This window comes from Nicotiana tomentosiformis, chromosome 7 (genome assembly GCF_000390325.3).
Source record: "Nicotiana tomentosiformis chromosome 7, ASM39032v3, whole genome shotgun sequence".
Classification (NCBI taxonomy): Eukaryota; Viridiplantae; Streptophyta; class Magnoliopsida; order Solanales; family Solanaceae; genus Nicotiana; species Nicotiana tomentosiformis.
Window position 1 is genome coordinate 119,431,830 of NC_090818.1, and position 19,034 is coordinate 119,450,863.

The 19,034-nt window shown below is 35.0% G+C and overlaps 1 protein-coding gene and 1 long non-coding RNA gene across 5 annotated transcripts; one reads left to right on the top strand and one right to left on the bottom strand.

Annotated features, from left to right (window-relative positions):
* Positions 1–1,769: 1,769 nt before the first annotated feature.
* Positions 1,770–13,604, top strand: LOC104093608 (uncharacterized). Of its 4 annotated transcripts, XR_011409228.1 has the most exons (4): positions 1,775–1,994; positions 2,851–2,916; positions 9,417–9,603; positions 12,712–13,604. It is a non-coding gene; the product is annotated as an uncharacterized lncRNA (long non-coding RNA). The 4 variants fall into 4 exon arrangements; XR_011409225.1 differs by lacking the exon at positions 2,851–2,916 and having other exon boundaries at positions 1,770–1,994; XR_011409226.1 differs by lacking the exon at positions 2,851–2,916 and having other exon boundaries at positions 1,777–1,994; positions 11,438–13,604.
* Positions 4,897–8,640, bottom strand: LOC104093607 (glucomannan 4-beta-mannosyltransferase 1-like). The gene is made up of 9 exons (XM_009599377.3): positions 8,326–8,640; positions 7,007–7,105; positions 6,670–6,922; positions 6,186–6,296; positions 5,956–6,092; positions 5,759–5,872; positions 5,472–5,671; positions 5,183–5,377; positions 4,897–5,056 (listed from the first exon to the last, which is right to left on the bottom strand). Exons 1-9 carry the CDS (start codon positions 8,638–8,640, stop codon positions 4,897–4,899), a joined length of 1,584 nt encoding a protein of 527 aa, XP_009597672.1.
* Positions 13,605–19,034: the final 5,430 nt, after the last annotated feature.

The window sequence follows — 19,034 nt, forward strand, 5'->3', positions numbered from 1 at the left end:
TTCAATTATTGGTTCATGTTCAACCACATATATTCCCATTATCTGTTGGCATTTGTCTTGATTGTCTTGTTGAGTTTCTATATTGACATGTTCAAAGGTACTTGTAGAGCCGAAAAATCTTTCCGAAATATCAACAATGAAACGACAACCCTTGAAGAGTGAATGACTTTTTAGTAACTCTATACATGTGTGAAGATCTAAATCTTTGGATACAAGCATTCCCTTGCTTGTTCCCAGGTTGATATCAAACCATATCATTGCTTCAAAATTGTCTCTATTCAATTCAATAACTTCAAAGACCTAGTTGACGAAATCTTCAAATCGAATTGCCTCAGGTACTAGAACAAGCTTTGTTCGATGATCCGGATACTTATAGTATGCGGTCCATCTTTTATTAAAAGCAACTATAATACATATTGTATCCATCCTGCAAGTCAAGAAAATAGGAAATTCAAGGCACGATGTCTTTAATATTTACACAGTAGTCATGAAGTTAAGGACACAATGTCCTAAACTTTATCAATACAACTTGCAAATACATGACTCTTTGTCCTTAATATTTGTACAACAATCATGAAGTTAAGGACACGATGTCCTAAACTTTATTAATACAAGTTGCAAATATATGATACTTTGTCCTCAATATTTACACAACTGTCATGAAGCTTAAGGACACAATGTCTTAAACTTAATCAATACAAGCTGCAAATACATGACACTATGTCCTTAATATTTACACAGTAGTCATAAAGTTAAGGACACGATGTCCTAAACTTTATCAATACAAGTTGTAAATACAAAATACTTTGTCCTTAATATTTATACAACAGTCATGAAATTAAAGACACGATATCCTAAACTTTATTAATACAAGTTGTAAATACATGACACTATGTCCTTAATATTTTTACACAATAGTCATAAAAGTTAAGGACACGATGTCCTAAACTTTATCAATACAAGTTGCATATACAGGTTACTTTGTCCTTATTATTTACACAGCAGTCATGAAGTTAAGGACATAATGTCCTTAACTTTATCAATAAAAGTTGCAAATACAAGACACTATGTCCTTAATATTTACACAGTAGTCATAAAAGTTAAGGACACGATGTCCTAAACTTTATCAATACAAGTTGTAAATACAAGACACTTTGTCCTTAATATTTACACAACATCATGAAGTTTAAGGATACAATGTCCTTAACTTTATCAATAAACGTTGCAAGTACAGGACACTTTGTCCTTAATATTTACACAACAGTCATAAAGTTAAGGACACAATGTTCTTAACTTTATCAATACAAGTTGTAAATACAGAAAAATTTATCAATACAATGCAATCCAGAAAAGAAAAAAAAAAAATCAAATCCTTTGCATCTTATTCTCCACCAACCAAATAAAAATCCACACAAACATACAAAAGCATATAGAGATATCTGAAATTTTAGAACTTACGGTAATTTTATGATGAATTTGGAGGAGAAAGTTGAATTCTCTAATTTGAGAAAGGAGGAGAAAACCTTTTGTAATTTGGACGATCACAGGCAAAGTTTGAGCGAAGTTCTCTGCAATCCCAAAAAGTTTATTTACGTTCTTGCACGTAAATAAGCTGAGCGAAGTTATCACGTAAATAAGGAGCGTAGGTTTCAGCAAAATTATTATAGCAGAAGGGTATTTTCGTCCGGACAAGTAAAAGTTTATTAAAATAGTGGTTAAAGACTAAAGATATTATAAACAGTGGCTTAAAAGTAAATAAATCTTTTATTACTTGGTAACTGTGCAGTTCCCCATCAATAACATCGGACCCATTTCCTTTTGGACTTCAAATTATTGGGCTCCCGGTCGGGTTCCGGCGGTTCTCATCTCCGGTTCGTTTTCATTCGCCATTCGAAAATTCTAACACTCCGATCGAATATGGATTTCACAATAATAATTCAATGCTAGTGCTTCATTAAAAAACCTCAGACAACAAAACTTTCGCGCTTTCACAGGTAATATATCTTTTCATGAATGATAACACTATCGTATAATTTATCGCGATCGTATATTGTTAGCGCTGCACGGCGCATTTCATGTGTTTGCATTACTCTTTTTGACTTAACTGGAGTTTAAGATGTTAAATGTATTATGTATTAGATAGGCGAAAGTATTAAAGTAAGAGTTGAAAAGGTTGTTATTAGAGAAGTAGTTAAAAGTTTGAGTAGTTGAATGAATTTGAATTTCTGAAAGTTGTGAAAATTACATTGAAATGGAATGGTGTGACGTTGAAATTCCAGCATAGGCAAAAAACACTAAGTGGTTTCTTCCCATCTGCCTAGTCCTTGGTAGGCAGAGTTACACGGTACCTGTGCTGGTGGAAGGTAGTAGATACCCGGTGGAATAGTTGAGGTGCACGCAAGCTGGGCCAGACATCGCCATCATAAAAAAGAATAAGAAAAAGAAAAGGAAAAAAGAAAAAGAGAAAAAGACACTAGGTGATGATAGGCAGAGTTTCTCCTTACTTGTGCTGGTGGGAGGTAGCAAGTACTCTTACTTGTGCTGGAATAGTCGAGGTGCGCGTAAGCTAGCCAGACACCACCGTCATTTAAAAAGAAAGAAAAAAGAAATGGAATGGTGTCATACATTTTTAGCAAAATGGGATGAGTATGATACAAATTGGAACAAAGTGAGTATTGATATGAGGTTTCAGTGATACTTGATGGCTATATAGAAAAGAAATCAATATCTTTATGTATTTTTTTTTTTGGTGCACAATCTCAGACGCAAATTCGTGCTCTTGCCTGTTATTTGTGTTTATGTGTCTATTTATTTTATTACTCTTATCTTATTTTATTTTTATTAACATAGGCTCGGAAACTTGGGGCCGACCTTAGGCAGGTGTCCCTCCGAAGTCCAATGGAGGGCACCATCCATGTAAGTCTGTTTTTGTGTCTATCGTGCTCACTGATTTTTAGCTTAGTGCATTTTTTGTCTATGCAGTAATCGTTGTTTTGTTATATTTTTTAAGCATTATCTAAAAGGAATTGGTGGATCAGTTACTAATTTGGGGTTTCACAAGCCTATTCATCTAATACATTAGAAACTAGCTTCACTACTATGTCAACATGCCTTTATTTATTATATAAAAGTATAAAGGAAAGAAAATCCCTAACTAAAATATGGAAATTTCAAGTTTGTTAGTTATTAGATATACCTCTTACTCCATTTGATAGTTTATTTCGGTTTTCTTTTCTCCTTTCATAAGAAAAGAAGATTTGTTGAATATTAAGATAGACGAGAAAGGTGAATGATTGAGGACAAGTAATGTGCTTAATTAATGAAGAAAATCAATTTAGTTGCATTGGTCTTGTTAACATTGGTAGTGTTTTTTTGGAAAGAAGCAACTTGTGGTTAATCTATTGGTGATAATGCGCAAGAGGTCATATGTTTAGCCCTGCATTCACAACTTAAAGAATTGGCAAAGGGAGACTGTGAGGAAAGAAGTTCTCTTCAAATGCTTTTATTGTAGAGAACCATATTGTTGTGTAGGTTCTTTAATTTTGTGTGCTACTCCTGTAACAGGAATTTCCCACTGCATTAATAGAAATATTACCTCATGAAAAAAAAATGATTTTCAGGAAGTCTGTCCTTTTCATTTTCTATTACTCCATGTCATTTCAACTTCTCAATATCACAGTTGGGAGTTGTCCGCCATTGCAGCCAGATGTGTCCGCTAGCTGTTGTATGTTATTACCTCAATCGCTGGAACCAACAGCTTTTAGATATTTTTTCGATAAGGTAGTTTTATTAATAATAACAGTACCAAGAAGGTAATAAAGTAGTAAAAAAATATTGAACTTGTACGAAGACTAGCAAGAAACTGAATCTAGCAAGTCTAAGAAGTCATCTATGTTAATGACAGTATCACCTTTTTGTCTTATAAACAAATGTTGTAAACACCTATATTTTATAGCAGAAATCTGGTCCTTTTTCTTTTCAAAACATCTCTTGTTTCTTTCTTGCCAAACCGTCCAAATGATGCAGAAAGAAATAAGCTTCCAGATCATCTTCATCCTTTTCTTCATGTATTGTGCTTGCCAGCTGTTCTCTAGATCCTTGATGAAGATTTCTAGTTCTAGAGATACCAAATTCTCGTGGTTAACAAACAACTAACAGGTGAAGATCACCAAAGCTGGAGGAATTTATTAACTTTATGGCTTTCGCTGTCATCCCCCATTTTCTTCTATGATTTTTAGTGCACTGGTATTTTGCTTTTCGCTATTTGAGGTTTATCGGAAAGGTGGGAGTTCTTGGAGGGAGAGAGCCGATGATCTATTAGAAGCAGCCTCTCTACCCCAGGGTAGGGGTAAGGTCTGCGTACACCTACCCTCCCCATACCCCACTAGCGGGATTATACTGGGTTGTTGTTGTTGTTGTTGTTGTTGTTGTTGCTATTTGAGGTTTATAAAATTTTGGGGTTCTTGGATCCATAGGTCATTAAGCTCTTCAGGAAGGGTTGAATCATGAAGTAAAATATGCTTACTTAAAGTATCAAGTTTCACCTGTTCACCTTCTTCTTATACAAAAGAAGAGAAAATATCTTTCTTGATAAGCAGAAAAGAAAACACAATACTATGTTTATTTTGTTCATAATTTACTGCATGTATATTATGCAGTGGAAATCTGATAACAGGCTGAAGTGTAGCAAAAGTTATTTGGACAGCCAAATGAACATGCTGTCAATTTTGCAAATATATAAATATGAGACAACGCATTATTACATTGAAACCTTTGAGCTCTCGTAGGGCCTAAGTTTTTATACAATTTAGCACTTGCACACTATTAGTCTACTAGCTGGGCATGCTTCTTGCTGTCTGTCCAACACGATAGTGGCATCTATGTTCACTGGATTCGCTAATTGGGGACAAATGTTCCAACATACCCAACTCCAACGATGAAGAAAGCTCCTGCTTGCAGGAACAGGTATATGAAAAAGTGATCATTTCCAAATAGCATGTTGTATATAGCACAGTATAGCATATACATTCCCATTAGCAGCTCTAAGACATGAATCCTGTTTTCAAACCATAGTGCAGGTTGCAATCAGAAATTTGCAGGATAGAGAAATACTTTGATGTTACCAACTTCGTAGGACTGAATAAACTGTCAAATGTAATGAAAAGTATCAATATACGATTACCTTTCACCTATCCTCGATCTTGGTCTCTTTGATGCCTTGGCACTATACTTTTGCTTCATCATGTTCCCCAGCTTCTCAGTTACAACCCATTCATTTACTCGGTTGGCTTCTAAGAGTCCTATTATTGTTGCCTTAGATCGATGGAGAGACATGACGTTTTCGAATAGGATCCAGAATACAAGAAGATGAAAAGATCTGCATGGAAACAATACTAAGCTGTGTGAATTATCGTGCTTTCAAAAATATGTAAATGAACAGAAGAAGGTTTTCTGAGTTTGAGTTCACATACCTTGGTGTGCAAGCGGCATTAAGAATGGTAATGGTTGCTGGAAGATATATAGCTAGAGGCTTTGTAAGATGGACTTCAGGCACTAAGATAGTTGCTGGAATGACAACACAGTAAAAGAAAAAAGTAACCCAGTGTGCAATAATCTTCCTCACAAAGAAGAAGCCGTAGATGAGATGAAACTTCTTCCAGATTGATACACGCTGCATTAAAAGAAAAGGTGTGATGTGACTCGTTGACAGAAAAGCTTCCTTTTTTAATAATAGACAGAATTTGGAAAATAGTATCACCTCGCAAAGCATGATCTCTTTCATCATCTTGCGAAAGAGGTTAGCTGGGCCACACGACCAGCGGTGCTGCTGAAATCTATAAGCCTTGAAGGTACTTGGGAGTTCGTTCTTGACCTAAATGAACTATGTTATGCTTCTGATAGATAGAGGCTTCTAGTCATTTCCATAAATAAGAATTTTTGAAGTTATGAACTCACAGCTAGGTCACCCACAAACACAAATTTCCAACCCTTAAGGCTAGCCCTGACTGCAAGATCCATGTCCTCTACTGTGGTCCTGTCTTTCCATCCACCAGCATCATTCACTGCTTGAATTCTCCAGACGCCAGCAGTCCCTACAATTCAATCCAAAAAGCTAATTGCATTCTCAAAATAATTTCTAGCTGTTGAATGCCTGTATGTGGAGTGAGATCTGACTCTTGGTTTACCGTTGAACCCAAAGAATGAACATGTTGACGAGCCAACTTCTTGCTCAACACTGAAGTGATAGTCCAATGACATCTCCTGGAGTCGAGTCATCAGACATTCATCTGCATTAACTGTGGAAACATTTTGATTACATTAATGATTAGGTTAGTAAGAACCAGAAATACGACTGAAGCTGTTAATTCTGCCTATGAGTCTACGCATGCATTGCCTTTAAATAGATTAAGGACAGTTTGCTGAATATATATATATATATATATTTTAGATAAATCTCTTTGTGAAAAGTTCTGAGTGAGATGGAAACAACATAAAGGAATCCTGTAATTATAAAATGGATGCAATCGCAGTTTACTATCGCAAAACATAATAATATTACTGCTCATTAATTGTGTTATACCTCTTTTGAACACCTTTAAAAAAATTGTTTTTGAGGAACATGACCAATAATTCAGTGTGTTATGGACATATTGCTGTCTTTGGCCTTACCAAATTTCCATCTGGCTTGAACCAAAGCCAATTCTGGGTTGTCGAGAAGATATGGTATAGTCCTCCAAAGAAAGTCTTCATCAGGCTGAAAGTCTGCATCAAAGATCACAACAAACTCACAGTCATCAACATACTGCTTCTTTAGACCTTCCTTGAGAGCACCGGCTTTGTAGCCATTCCTGTTGTTTCTTGTTTCGTATTTCACGTTAATCCCTCTCTCTATCCACTTTCGACATTCCAGGTCCACTAATGTCTGCAAATATATCCTTAAAAATTATTTGGGATTTAGAAGATTCTTAAATTTTGCTCTCAGATAATGTTGAGTTGAAAGAGATACCCTTAAAACTTCATTGGTGGAGTCATCAAGAACCTGCACAATGAGCCTATCTGATGGCCATGACAAGCCACATACAGCTCCAATAGAGAGCTTGTAAACCTGATAAAGAACAGTAAGATGAGTAATGGTTTTCATTGTAAAGAAAGTTTATATTCCTATTCATCTGCTATTCTTGTTGGCACTCAGACTAATTCCAAATGCTTTTTTCTTGCTGCCCTGTTTTTATTTTCTTTGATCAGGAGCAAGGCACAAATATTATTGCCTTTATGTTGTATGCTCCTAAACGTTGTTCCTTGTCCAACTAAGCTAGAGGCTAGACCCTTACTGTCAATATGCTAGTGACATATTCTCAAATTTAAATTGCATAATGGCAGAAAATAACTAGGTTTGTTTCTGTTGGTTTTTAATTAGATGCTCTTATTAAGCTATCTACAAGTCATTAACAGTGTTGGATGATTAACATAAATCTATAATTTCTACAATCAGTCAAACAGTATGTAGATTCTATTGGTCAAAACGTCCTTAAACTATCTTGCTCCTTTTGGAATTTTTAAAGAGATGGACAATAAGCTTCCTTCCCATGTTCTGGCTTACCGTCCTGCTTTGACCTTGTTAGCCAATTAACATTGACCTGTTAAATCTATCTTATTTATTTGGTCTCCTGCTATTAAAAACATGGTTTTGTAGCAGTACTCAAGACGAAAAAATTAGACACCGACAAAAGATTTGTCAATTTAATCAGTAAAGTCTGACTAATGGTTCAGGATTTATATGAGAAGGGATTAATTTCTTGCATCTATTTTTCCATTTAAGAAATTTCTGGTATTTGTGGTGTAGTTTTGCCATTTTTCTAATTCTTTTCTGAATGGTCTGGGCATGGGGAAGCCAGGAAGGGTAAGGGTGAGAGAAGAACAAAGATTGCTCCACTAGCATTGATGGTAAAATCCTCCAGTGAACTTTCACTTGATACTCAGTACAGTTTTACACTGTTGTTTCTAGATTTTTGATTATTGGTGGTTGTGAGAAACGAAATTGTATTTTCTGTTGCTGATTGACTAAATTTCTTTCAGTTTTGGGATCATTGTATGTTAGTGATTTATTTTCTACAAATTACTTTCAAGATGGGAACAATATAACCACTGATCGAGAAAAAGAAAGGGGGATGAAAACAAACATAATCTTAGTTACTTCTAAGCAAATAGTTAAAATTGAGACACAATGCTGAACAATAATCATGTATGCATAACTGTAAATCTCTGGAACTTGAACAGAAAAGACATATACTCAAGTAAAGTTAAAAGGTTCTGGCAGGTATGTACCTCCTTTTCGTTGAACATAGGTATTTGGACCAACACCATTGGGTAGTTTTTGTGCTTCTCTAGGTCTTCTTTTACAGACTCGAGCTTATACTTGGTATATCTTTTCCTTCCAAAGCACTTGACCCCTGCGATCACTATTGCCATGTAAATGCGCTCAAGAAAGAGCATGATGGACATCCCTATGCATATATACATTGCAAGATGTAGAGCAGGCACAACTACTGGAACTCGTATCCGCTCCCAGGCATGATTTAGATTTTGAGTAGTATTGGTATTTACTCTGATCCCGGGTTCTTCGAAAATGAGATTTCTCATGGTCTGTACTCGAGTTATTGTATGATATGGAGGGCCTGAATTCGGAGTTCAGTGAGGGAGCAGACCACTTTGGGTTGAAAGGAACGAGCTTGCACTGTAAGTACATAGAGATGGAGTGAGATTGTGGTGAACTTGAGGATGCAGGTTTTGTTGCTTTAAATAGAGATGAAGTGTGATTGTAGTGAAGGTGACGATAGTAAATGGAGATGAGGTGGAGTGGTGTCGTAGATTGAGTAATCCATTTAAATAAAGTTCTTCCATGTGAGAGACACACGGTCTACATGCAATGAAGGTGCTGCAACGTATTATCTTGCTAGCTGGAGTTCTGGCTTTTCCCTCCGACAATGCTGTTGGAGGATCTATCATAGCTATACATGTTAACATTTTGAATTGGATAATACAGAGTAAGTTTTTAATAATTCTATCTATTTACTCTTTTAAAGAGAAGCGCCTAAGAAATTCCATCTGAATTTCACCAAATGCTTTTTAATTCCCGAGTCCTTTGATTATAACTCATCCTCTCTTTTCACCATTGCCCATATCCATGTTTTAGCTCTTATGTCACTCTGCTTTTCATGCTTTCTTCTTGAGAGTATTAGTGGTAATACTGACCTAGATTAGAAACAAAATATTTAGCTCAATAGGACTCTGTCGCTTTATCCTGCGCACCTACATCAAATGATTGCTTTTAAAATCATATTATCAAATAACGAGTATTGCAAAATAAGCTTTGAAGTTCTTTACAGCTGGCATAACTCTGTTTTTTCTGAACGTAGAACCATCAAGTGATGCAGAAATCTAGCCTCAAAGATGACACGCCTCATTTGGAATCATGTGAATATGGAACATAACACGTTTTGAGCACATCCAAGTCTAATGTCGTCATCAACTCTTTGAATTGTCATCTAAATTGTCCATTCTTGTGCGGGTTACTTGCAGTCCCAAGTCATGATGGATATATTAGTAAGTGGTTGGCTTTATTTAAATGTTTATAAGCTACCTTCTGAATGATGACTTTCCTAATTATTCGTTGCTATTGGTAATGCTTTAGAAAGTAGATAAGTTTGGTTTAAATACGTCCCACTTGTTGAGGGCAATATTCTAGTTAAGCCATGTCCAATTTTGTTTAGGGAAATAAATTGCTGGCTAATTTGGCTGATTTGGTTACCCAATTTGTCAATTTTCCTACACTAAAATGTTCTTAAGTTAGTTAAAACTTACAAGCAACTTGTAATGTGTTAGTGACAAACGTCACTTGGGTAAGAAACAAGAATGTTCAGCTTAATTGGCACATGTCAATTTACACTTCATAAAATGATGTATTTTGAAAATCACAGTATGGAGTTCACCAAATATGTTTTTTCTAGTTCTGAATCTTTTGGTTATGTGTACTGATAACCTCTAAATTTAGTCCATGTTAAAAGGATAGGATCTTGGTTTTGACTTTTAAAGGATATTGTTTGATGTTTGTGGGTGCTAAATGCATAAGATAAAATTGACACTTTCTTTCGCTTGTTTTTTCTTGTTTTTATTCTTTAACCTGAAGCAACATTTACCCTGATTTTTTGTGAAAACATTGTACATTCTGTATACGAGGATGCAGGTGAATAGTGTGAATTATATCCATCCATATGAATATTCTTAATCTGCTTCTCCTAAATTCTTAAGTGATTGAATTTCCTCAGTAGCTCATCGTTATATGGATAAAATGCTTTTGGTCTTTCTTCTTTTCTTTCTTTTGTTTTTGTTTCACATATCTTATATTTTATAATCTTGTCATATATATATATATATCTTGTCTTGGGTTTGCATATATACTGTAATAGATTACGCCATTTCATCATTGTTGATGCTTTATTTTTTATTTTCTTTTTGTATTACTCCAACCTTTATTCCTTCCAAAATGGGAATGTGACAGTTGTAAGTTTTGGGGAAATAAGTAATAACAAAAAAAAACTTGGACATGCCACCTTAGATTCTAAAATCCACTTCAAGTGCATTTAAGATTCTACAAGTTCATATCATTGTGGAGATCTCCTCTACAATACCTAGTATACTAAGAATTCTTGAGATTTTCAATACTATTTCCATGTGATTATGTGAAAACTCTACTTTCAAAGCTATAGACTTCAAGATCTTGCAAGGATATGAGATCTGCAGTCATAATTATGACCTTGAATAAGGATCTCCTTTCTACAAATATGCGTAGGGATACATAAGCACATGGGCACTAAAAAATAAATTTAACAAACCCTGTAAGCTACTACAGCTGCAAGTTGAGGCGAATTCATTTATGAAATGACCCACTGAAGTTGGATAATCTCTTTTAGTCTCTTGTGACCAACTTATGAGCAATGGCTGTTTTCCCCTGGAACACATTATTGACTCCTGTATATTACATGTTAACCACTGATTGTATAGATTGTTTCCCGAGTTTTTAGTTTCCATTACCAGAATGTTATCGACTATATTGTTCAAACACTTTCACTTCTGTAATTGATATGTTGGGTGATGCGGCCAATTTGATCATCACTATGTATGTCGTGGATATATGTCCTAATAGTGATAATTGATGATATGGTACAGCAGTCCTCATGTTTGAAAATCGGACATGTTTTCAGATGCAAGTGGTTTCTTTCTTTCTTTAGAAACTCAAGACATTATATATCTGAAGTATTGAAGTAAAACGACTTATATATCTTGTGGTTAATTGTCTTTCTCAAAAAAATTAAAAAATCTTGTGGTTAATTGTTAATATTCCAATATATAAGCATTTCTATCTTCTTGTTTAAATTAGATCTAAACAATCTTTTCGAAGAAAACAAATGGAATGTACATTTGTTTTATAATCGTGGTGTTTGGGCCAGCTTGCGCATACTTCGACGAATTCCACGGAATACCTGCTTCTTCCCACTAGCAACAGGTAGCAGGTAACTCTATCCACGAAGGCTTGCATAGATGAGAAAAAATCACCTTGTGTTTTTGTCTCCGCTGAGATTTGAACCTGAGACGTCAGATTCTCAACCCGCTTCATTGACCACTAGGCCACACCCTTGGGTGCTAATAAAATGTATCTTTATTGAAACCCAGCTTCTTTTATGTTACTTCTAAGAACGGTGCATTTCTGTTGGATCGGAGGTAGACCCATGCTACACAAATGACCGAGTGTCTTTTTAAGAATCATGACCTTGAATTCAATTCCAAATTCTTGCACTGTTGTGCATTCTCCACCTTTTACCTCTCCGTTAATGCTGATTTTGTTATGAGACTGACATTTCAACTTCTTTTTCATGGTATCCCTTCAATTAAATGGGAAGATTGCATCTTATTTCCCGGTTACTGACAAATTGAGAAGTGGTGCATGGTCAGACCTTTTTACCTTACAAACATTACTGTCATACTCATCACATTTGAACCGGATATCATGCCTATGCAGCCAATCAATCAGACCACTTGAATATTCCAATTTGTTGGATCAACATTAGTTGTTGATGGTTCCTTCTTTTCCCCGAATTTGTTGTTGATCCTTAAAGATTAATTTGTGCATGTGTGGGTTGATGCTTGTGATTATTGCTTGGAATGATAGATCATGTGACATCTGATCATTGTGGAGGAGGAGCTTTGGTTTGTTTTAGGGAGAAAAGTAGCACATCTATGTGTCATTCATTGTCAGTTCACCACTTTCTAAAAGACCTTACAACAAAAGGGTCCGACTCAGGAATAAGCACTGTATCCAACCTTTTATCATTTTCCATACCATGTGGGAAGCATATCAAATTACAAATTCAATGCCTTTTGTTAAATGAAACTATTCCAACTTCTGCGGTCCTAACTGCTAGGTGCATTTTTCTATGCACGTTTCTTTTCATGGGCGTTGGACCTCTGAAATGTCTTTCTGCCAGAACCAAACTCCATTAGTAGGTTTTATTGGTTTATTAACGTGGTTGAGGCTCTCCAGTTTCTTGAAATATGGAGGACAGGGATAATCTACTCCAATATATAGTTTTGCCTCCAAGATATTGTTGTTCAATTACCTGCCTAATATGTCTTTGATATTCATTGGTGTTGCAGGTGAGTGTCTTTTTTAATGCGTTTCCTAAGATCTGCAATTACTACGAGGAAAAATCATCTCTTCTTTCCATTTCTGAGTGCAGATTCATGCATCTTTCCCTTGCATTTGAAGGTATTAATTAGCTTATTTTCCAAGTTTCCGTAAAAAGGTAATCTCTGTTCTTGTTCATGTCAAATGCATCACAAAGGCGATGCTAATGTCTGTTAAATTAGAAGAATAATTACTTCTCTCCCCACGGTTAGTCAGTTGGAACTTGGAAGTTTTTCTTGTACATATCTTCGCACGATATTTAGCAGCGATTATGATAAAGGCAGTGAACATCCAAGCCGATTATGTCTCGGGTGGCAAAGACTAATTTGGAGATAACACATCCTTGTCTATGGTGCCACGGCGTATCTGGCACTTGTAACGATGAGGAAGAGAGAGTCATGTCTGTGGCAGCTGAGGTATTGTATCTCTTAAATAGTTAGAGCTGCTGTCAATTTATTTTGGAGTTCACTGGGTGTGATATCTAGGGTGCTTGTATTGTCATTTTGAGAGCATTGAATTATGCGCCCCGGGATTATGGTTCAGTAGTAAGTGTACAGCGCATGAATTGTGATATGTGGGTGAGTTGCATGGACGAGTTCAAATCCTGTCGTACTCGAAAGTTGGGTATTTAAGTGGAGAAGGATAGAGGGGCAGGCTCATTACCCACTGAGTTTCAAACTGTGTCCCAGCTAGCTCACGGGATTTTCTCTGTTGTCAAAAAGAGGTTTGAGTAAGCACGATAACTTACAATGTTACATTTTTGTGTTATTCTTCAGCCTTATTTTATGTTTATAACTGAGTTTGATTAAGAATCGCTCCTATGAACTGTAACTGCTAAAACGTCGCTTACTGTTTCATTCTATTCAGGATTCAGAAATTTGAGTTTTGCAGTGCACCAAATCCTTTCGAAGGAAAAGAGAGAAAAACAGTAACTCTTTGGTGTAGCAACTGAACTTAGACAACGTGAATTTATAATAATATCAAAATCCATTTAGTTAAATACAACAATAAAACCAGTGTAATCCCATAGGTGAGGTTTGGGGAGGGTAGTATTTACGTTGACCTTACTCCTATCTTGAGAAAGTAGAGGTTGTTTTCGATAGACCCTTGGTTCGGGATCCATTTAGAAAAAAATTATTTTGTTCCTCACAGGCTTTGTTTTGTCTAGTAACAAAGTGGACTCAATTCTTACACATTTGGGTCCACATGTGAGACAAAACAAAGGCTCACACAACTAGTGTGAGGCACATAGTAAATGTTTTCGTTAAAATATGAATGATTTTTTTAGTGTGATTAATACGTTGTATGGCAGATCAATTATTCTTTGCTGCTTCTGTTCACCTTCTCAAGGAAAAATGAATGGGAGGTTTTCATAAATACATATAGAATCACTATGGTGTACCCTATATCAATAAATATATAACTTTTAATAATTACATAATAATTATTAAATAATATATTTGAGTTCTTGAACTAAAAGTAAAAACAATAATTTATTTATTTTTGTGTTAGGGGTTCGTGCTTTTATGCTATTATAAAAATATAAATATTTTCCTACTTGAATAACATTTTTTCTCTTTATTGAATTTTTGTATAATATCTAAAAATTGTACGTATTGAATAATTTAATCTCTTTTAATAGTGACAAACTGTATATAGAATCTTCCCTTTAGATCTCTGAGTTCAAACATATTTCATATGGAAATGGTGTAAGCAAATATAAGGAAAAGAAAACGTCCTAAATATAATGACTCTTATTTCTCCCAGATACATTTATGTTAAAGTTCTAAATATTATGATTTCCTACATAATTTAAATAAGAAAAAAATTAATATTTTCAAAGTACTAAATATTAGAAAAATAATTAAATTGTGATTTTGTCTAATATGAAATCTATTTTTAATTAGTAAAAAAGACGAACAATTGTCACGATCCAAAATCCCACCACAGGCGTCGTGATGACACTTAGTCTCTAAGACTAAGTAAGTCTATTATAATTACAATTCAAGCCAATTTTTTTTAAATAGAAACTAACAGCGGAAATAGTTACAAACAACCTCCCAAGACTGGTAATACTGAGTCACGAACTCTAATCGAATACATGAAATAATCTCAAGGATCGAATACTCAATACTGTTTGATTAATAATTAACAGTACAATAAAATGGAAAAACTTCAAGAGACTGCGACGACCAAGCAGCTCTACTTTGAATCCTTGCGATCACACTCTAACTCTGTCCGAGTACGATAGCTCCAATACCTAGCTCTGCACAAAAATGTATAGAAGTGTAGTATGAGTACACCACGGTCGGTACCCAGTAAGTACCAAGACTAATCTCAATGGAGTAGTGACGAGGTACAATCGAGACACTCACTAGTCTAATAACCTGTGCAATATAGTATACAAAAATAATAGGAAACATATAACAACGATGGCAACAATAATCAACCAGTTATATACACACCAGGACAGCAAGAACACCATAAATATTACTCAACAAATAATGAATACAAGTACAACTAATTAATCAAGTCTTTTAAATATAAATCTTTTGCCTATATATTTTTTTCAAATAATAATCTTCAGGATATAATACTCTCCAATAAATATATTTCGAATATACTCCCTTCAAATAAATATCTTTCAAATAAATCTCTTTTAAATATAATTCTTTCAAATAAATATCTTTCGAATAAAAGTCACCATGTGACACCTCATTTCAAAATCATAAAAATATGGGTCTCGGCCCACTTTCATATTTTCACGACACCTCGTGCCAATTTCTCTATCACAAACGCACGGACAACTCACGTGCCAATATCATCATCATTTACTCACGGCACCTCATGCCCACATTTCATATCACAACTGCACGGACAGTTCACGTGCCAATATCATCATTATTTACTCACGGCACCTCGTGCCCATATTTCATTTCATAATCCGCCTGACAATAGCCACAGACTCCCAATTTCAACATAGATCAGACTATTATCAATTTACCAACAACAAGACAAATTGTACAAGATATAAAAATAAACACAAGAAAAATCACAACATCACATGAAAATTACCAATGCAATAATCCCACATCATCACATAAAAATTACCAACACAATAACTCCACATCATCACGTATCATCCCTGACAATGGCCACCCTTATCTCTCCTATAGCCACCATTATCACTCCTATAATAGCCTCCCCTTTATCCCTCTGCCCTAACAATATCAATAACCACCCTTATCGCTCAGTATAATAGCCACCCTTATTACTCCGCCCAAACAATATCCCAACAAATATAACCACAGTGAAATGCCACCCTTATACCCACATAATATCAACAGTGAAATGCCAGCCTTATATCCTCATAATAATAACTCAAATCACACAATAATTTACATGAGATATTATCACGATAACACAACACAATCAATTCCTATCACAATTTGCCCAACAACCACAACCAATTCCAATGATATAGTAAAATCAATAAATTTCTCGAAAATAGCCTAAAGCTCCACACAACGTATATAATACCTCAAAAACAATCAACGGAGATAGAAAATACTCAGTATAGGGCAACGCCTTCATTAATCCAAATTCTTGATAATTATATTAATGCCTCAGTTTAAACTTAGTTCATTAATTATTTGCAGACGGAAAAATTCATAATATAATTATTTCCAGGAAATATCAAATCAACAAACTTACGGAATTTACATAAATATTCAAGTAACAATCACATCAAATTATCATATAAAAATAAATTAAACAAACAAGGACTGAGGCATGTTAAATAAATGATTTAATGAATGCCAACAATTATCCAATTTACTATACAATAATGCCTAAGACTTTAACCCAATAAAATTTGCACATATAAGCCTGAGTACGTACTCGTCACCTCGCGTACATGGCTTTTCACATTTCACAAATGGCACATAAGACTCGATGCCTAAGGGGTAATTCCTCCACTCAAGGTTAGGTAAGATACTTACCTTTTTGAAGTTATGCCGATATTCCAAAATTGCCTTCTTGCTTGATGTGACCTCTTGACAGCTCAAATCTATCCAAATTAATTATATAACTTCATTAAAATTCATCGAAAATAATTTCGGATAATAAAACGTCGACTTAAAATTTTATTCTAAAAAGTTAACCAAAAGTCAACGCGGGACCCGCCTCTCGGAACCTGACATAATTTTCACAAAATTCAAAACCCATTCCGATGCGAGTTCAATCATACCAATTTTATCGAATTCCAATAACAAATCGTCTTCCAAATCTTGAATTTTTGTTTTATAAAATTTCTATAATTTTTTTTAAATTTTCATTTCAAAATACTAATTAAATGATGAAAAAAATGATATATTCATATATATTAACCAAATCCGAGTTAGAATCACTTACCCCGATGAATTTCGTGAAAATCTCACGAAAAATCGTCACAAACCGAGCTCCCAAAGTCCAAAAATAAAAAATGAGATGAAACTCTCGTTCATATAGTACAAAATCTGATCCCCATTGTGCTGGCCGCACATCTCAGGTGCTGCGGTCGCACTCCAAATTGTGCGGCCGCACTTCAGACGCTCTGCGCTACCAGGTTTCAGTAAATTAATTATAACTCTCTCTACAAATGTTCAAACGATTAATGGTATATCTTTCTGGAAACTAGATTCAAAGCGCTATAACTTTCATTTATGAATCATCTACAAGTTCCTTGTATATTAAAAGATATAAGCTTCCGAAGTCATACCATCGAATCTACGAAATTACCTTTCTGCGGCCACGAGAAGAATTCTGCGGACCGCACAATTTCAACTGCGGTCCGCACATCTTCAAGTGTGGTCCGCACAATTCTTACTGCTACAACACTTTGGGAGTTTGCGGCCGCACTTCTGCACTCTAAAATGTGCCCTCCGCACTTCAACTCTCCCATAACATCGTCAGAGTGCCGAAATGCCCGGACTCGCTCAAAACTCACTTCGGAACTCATTCGAGCCACTCGGGACCCCGTCCGAATGTACCAACAAGTCCTATAACACGATATGAACTTAGTCGGGCCCTCAAATCACATCAAACGACATTAAAAATACGAATTGCACTCCAATTCAAGCCTATTAAAACTAAGGAAATTTCAACTTCTACGATCGATGCCGAAACCTATCAAATCAACTCCGATTGACCTCAAATTTTGTACACAAGTCATAAATGATGTAATGGGGATGTTTCAATTTTCGGAATCGAAATCCAACCTCGTTATAAAAAATAAAACCTTCGGTCGAACTTTTCAAAAATCTTTTATTTTTCAACTTTCGCCAAAATGCGTCGAATTATCCTACGGACTTTCAAATTTAAATCCGAACATACGCCTAAGTCCGAAATCACCATACAAAACTATTGACATCAACGAAATTCCATTCCGGAGTCGTTTTCTCAAAAGTCAACTCTCCGGTCAACTCTTTCCATTTAAGCTTCAAAATGAGAATTGTTCTTTCAAATTAAATTTCGAATCTACCGAAAATCAAACTCAACCACACACTCGGGTCATAATATATATTACGAAGCTGCTCGAGACCTTAAATCAGTGAACGGAGCGTTAATTTTTAAAACGACAAGTCGGATCGTTACAACAATATTTGCTGAGGGTCTCTATCTTTTAATATAGCGTAGATGTTGATGTCCATTACCCTTTATTCATATACACTTTCTGTAAAATTTTATATAAAAAAAATGTAAGGATGGTTTGTTTCTTACATCAAATTAAAACGAATTTGGCACTTTCTAAGAAATTAGATTGTATTTAAAGTAAACATCTGCAAAATTCAAAACGTAAGTAAAAAAGGGTTAAGAAAAGACTCCAAAGATTTCGTTTGATAAGGATCAGTGTTCCCCCAAAAATTCCCATAACAAGAGTAGCTAGAATTTCCTTTTTAATAAAGTATTTTTCTCTTTAGTTACAGTTCAATTACTTGTTGCAAAGATATTTTTCTCTTTTATTCATCTTAGATTTTAGCAATTGAACAAAATCTAATTCCTTCTCGAAAATATATTTTTCTCATTTATTTATGTATGAATTTTAGGAATGCATTTTTTTCACTTTTCTTTTATTTATGTGAGAAATTTAGGAATGTTCTATTTTTCCTTGTAACTTGTAGATGGGCTTTTTATACTTTTCGTGAGTACATTTAGAGGAGTTTTCAGAAATCTCTATTATTTAGTGGTTATTAACTTTCTATAGATACTATTTAGTTGTTATGCGACTTTATTCGCTGTATTTATGCTACCG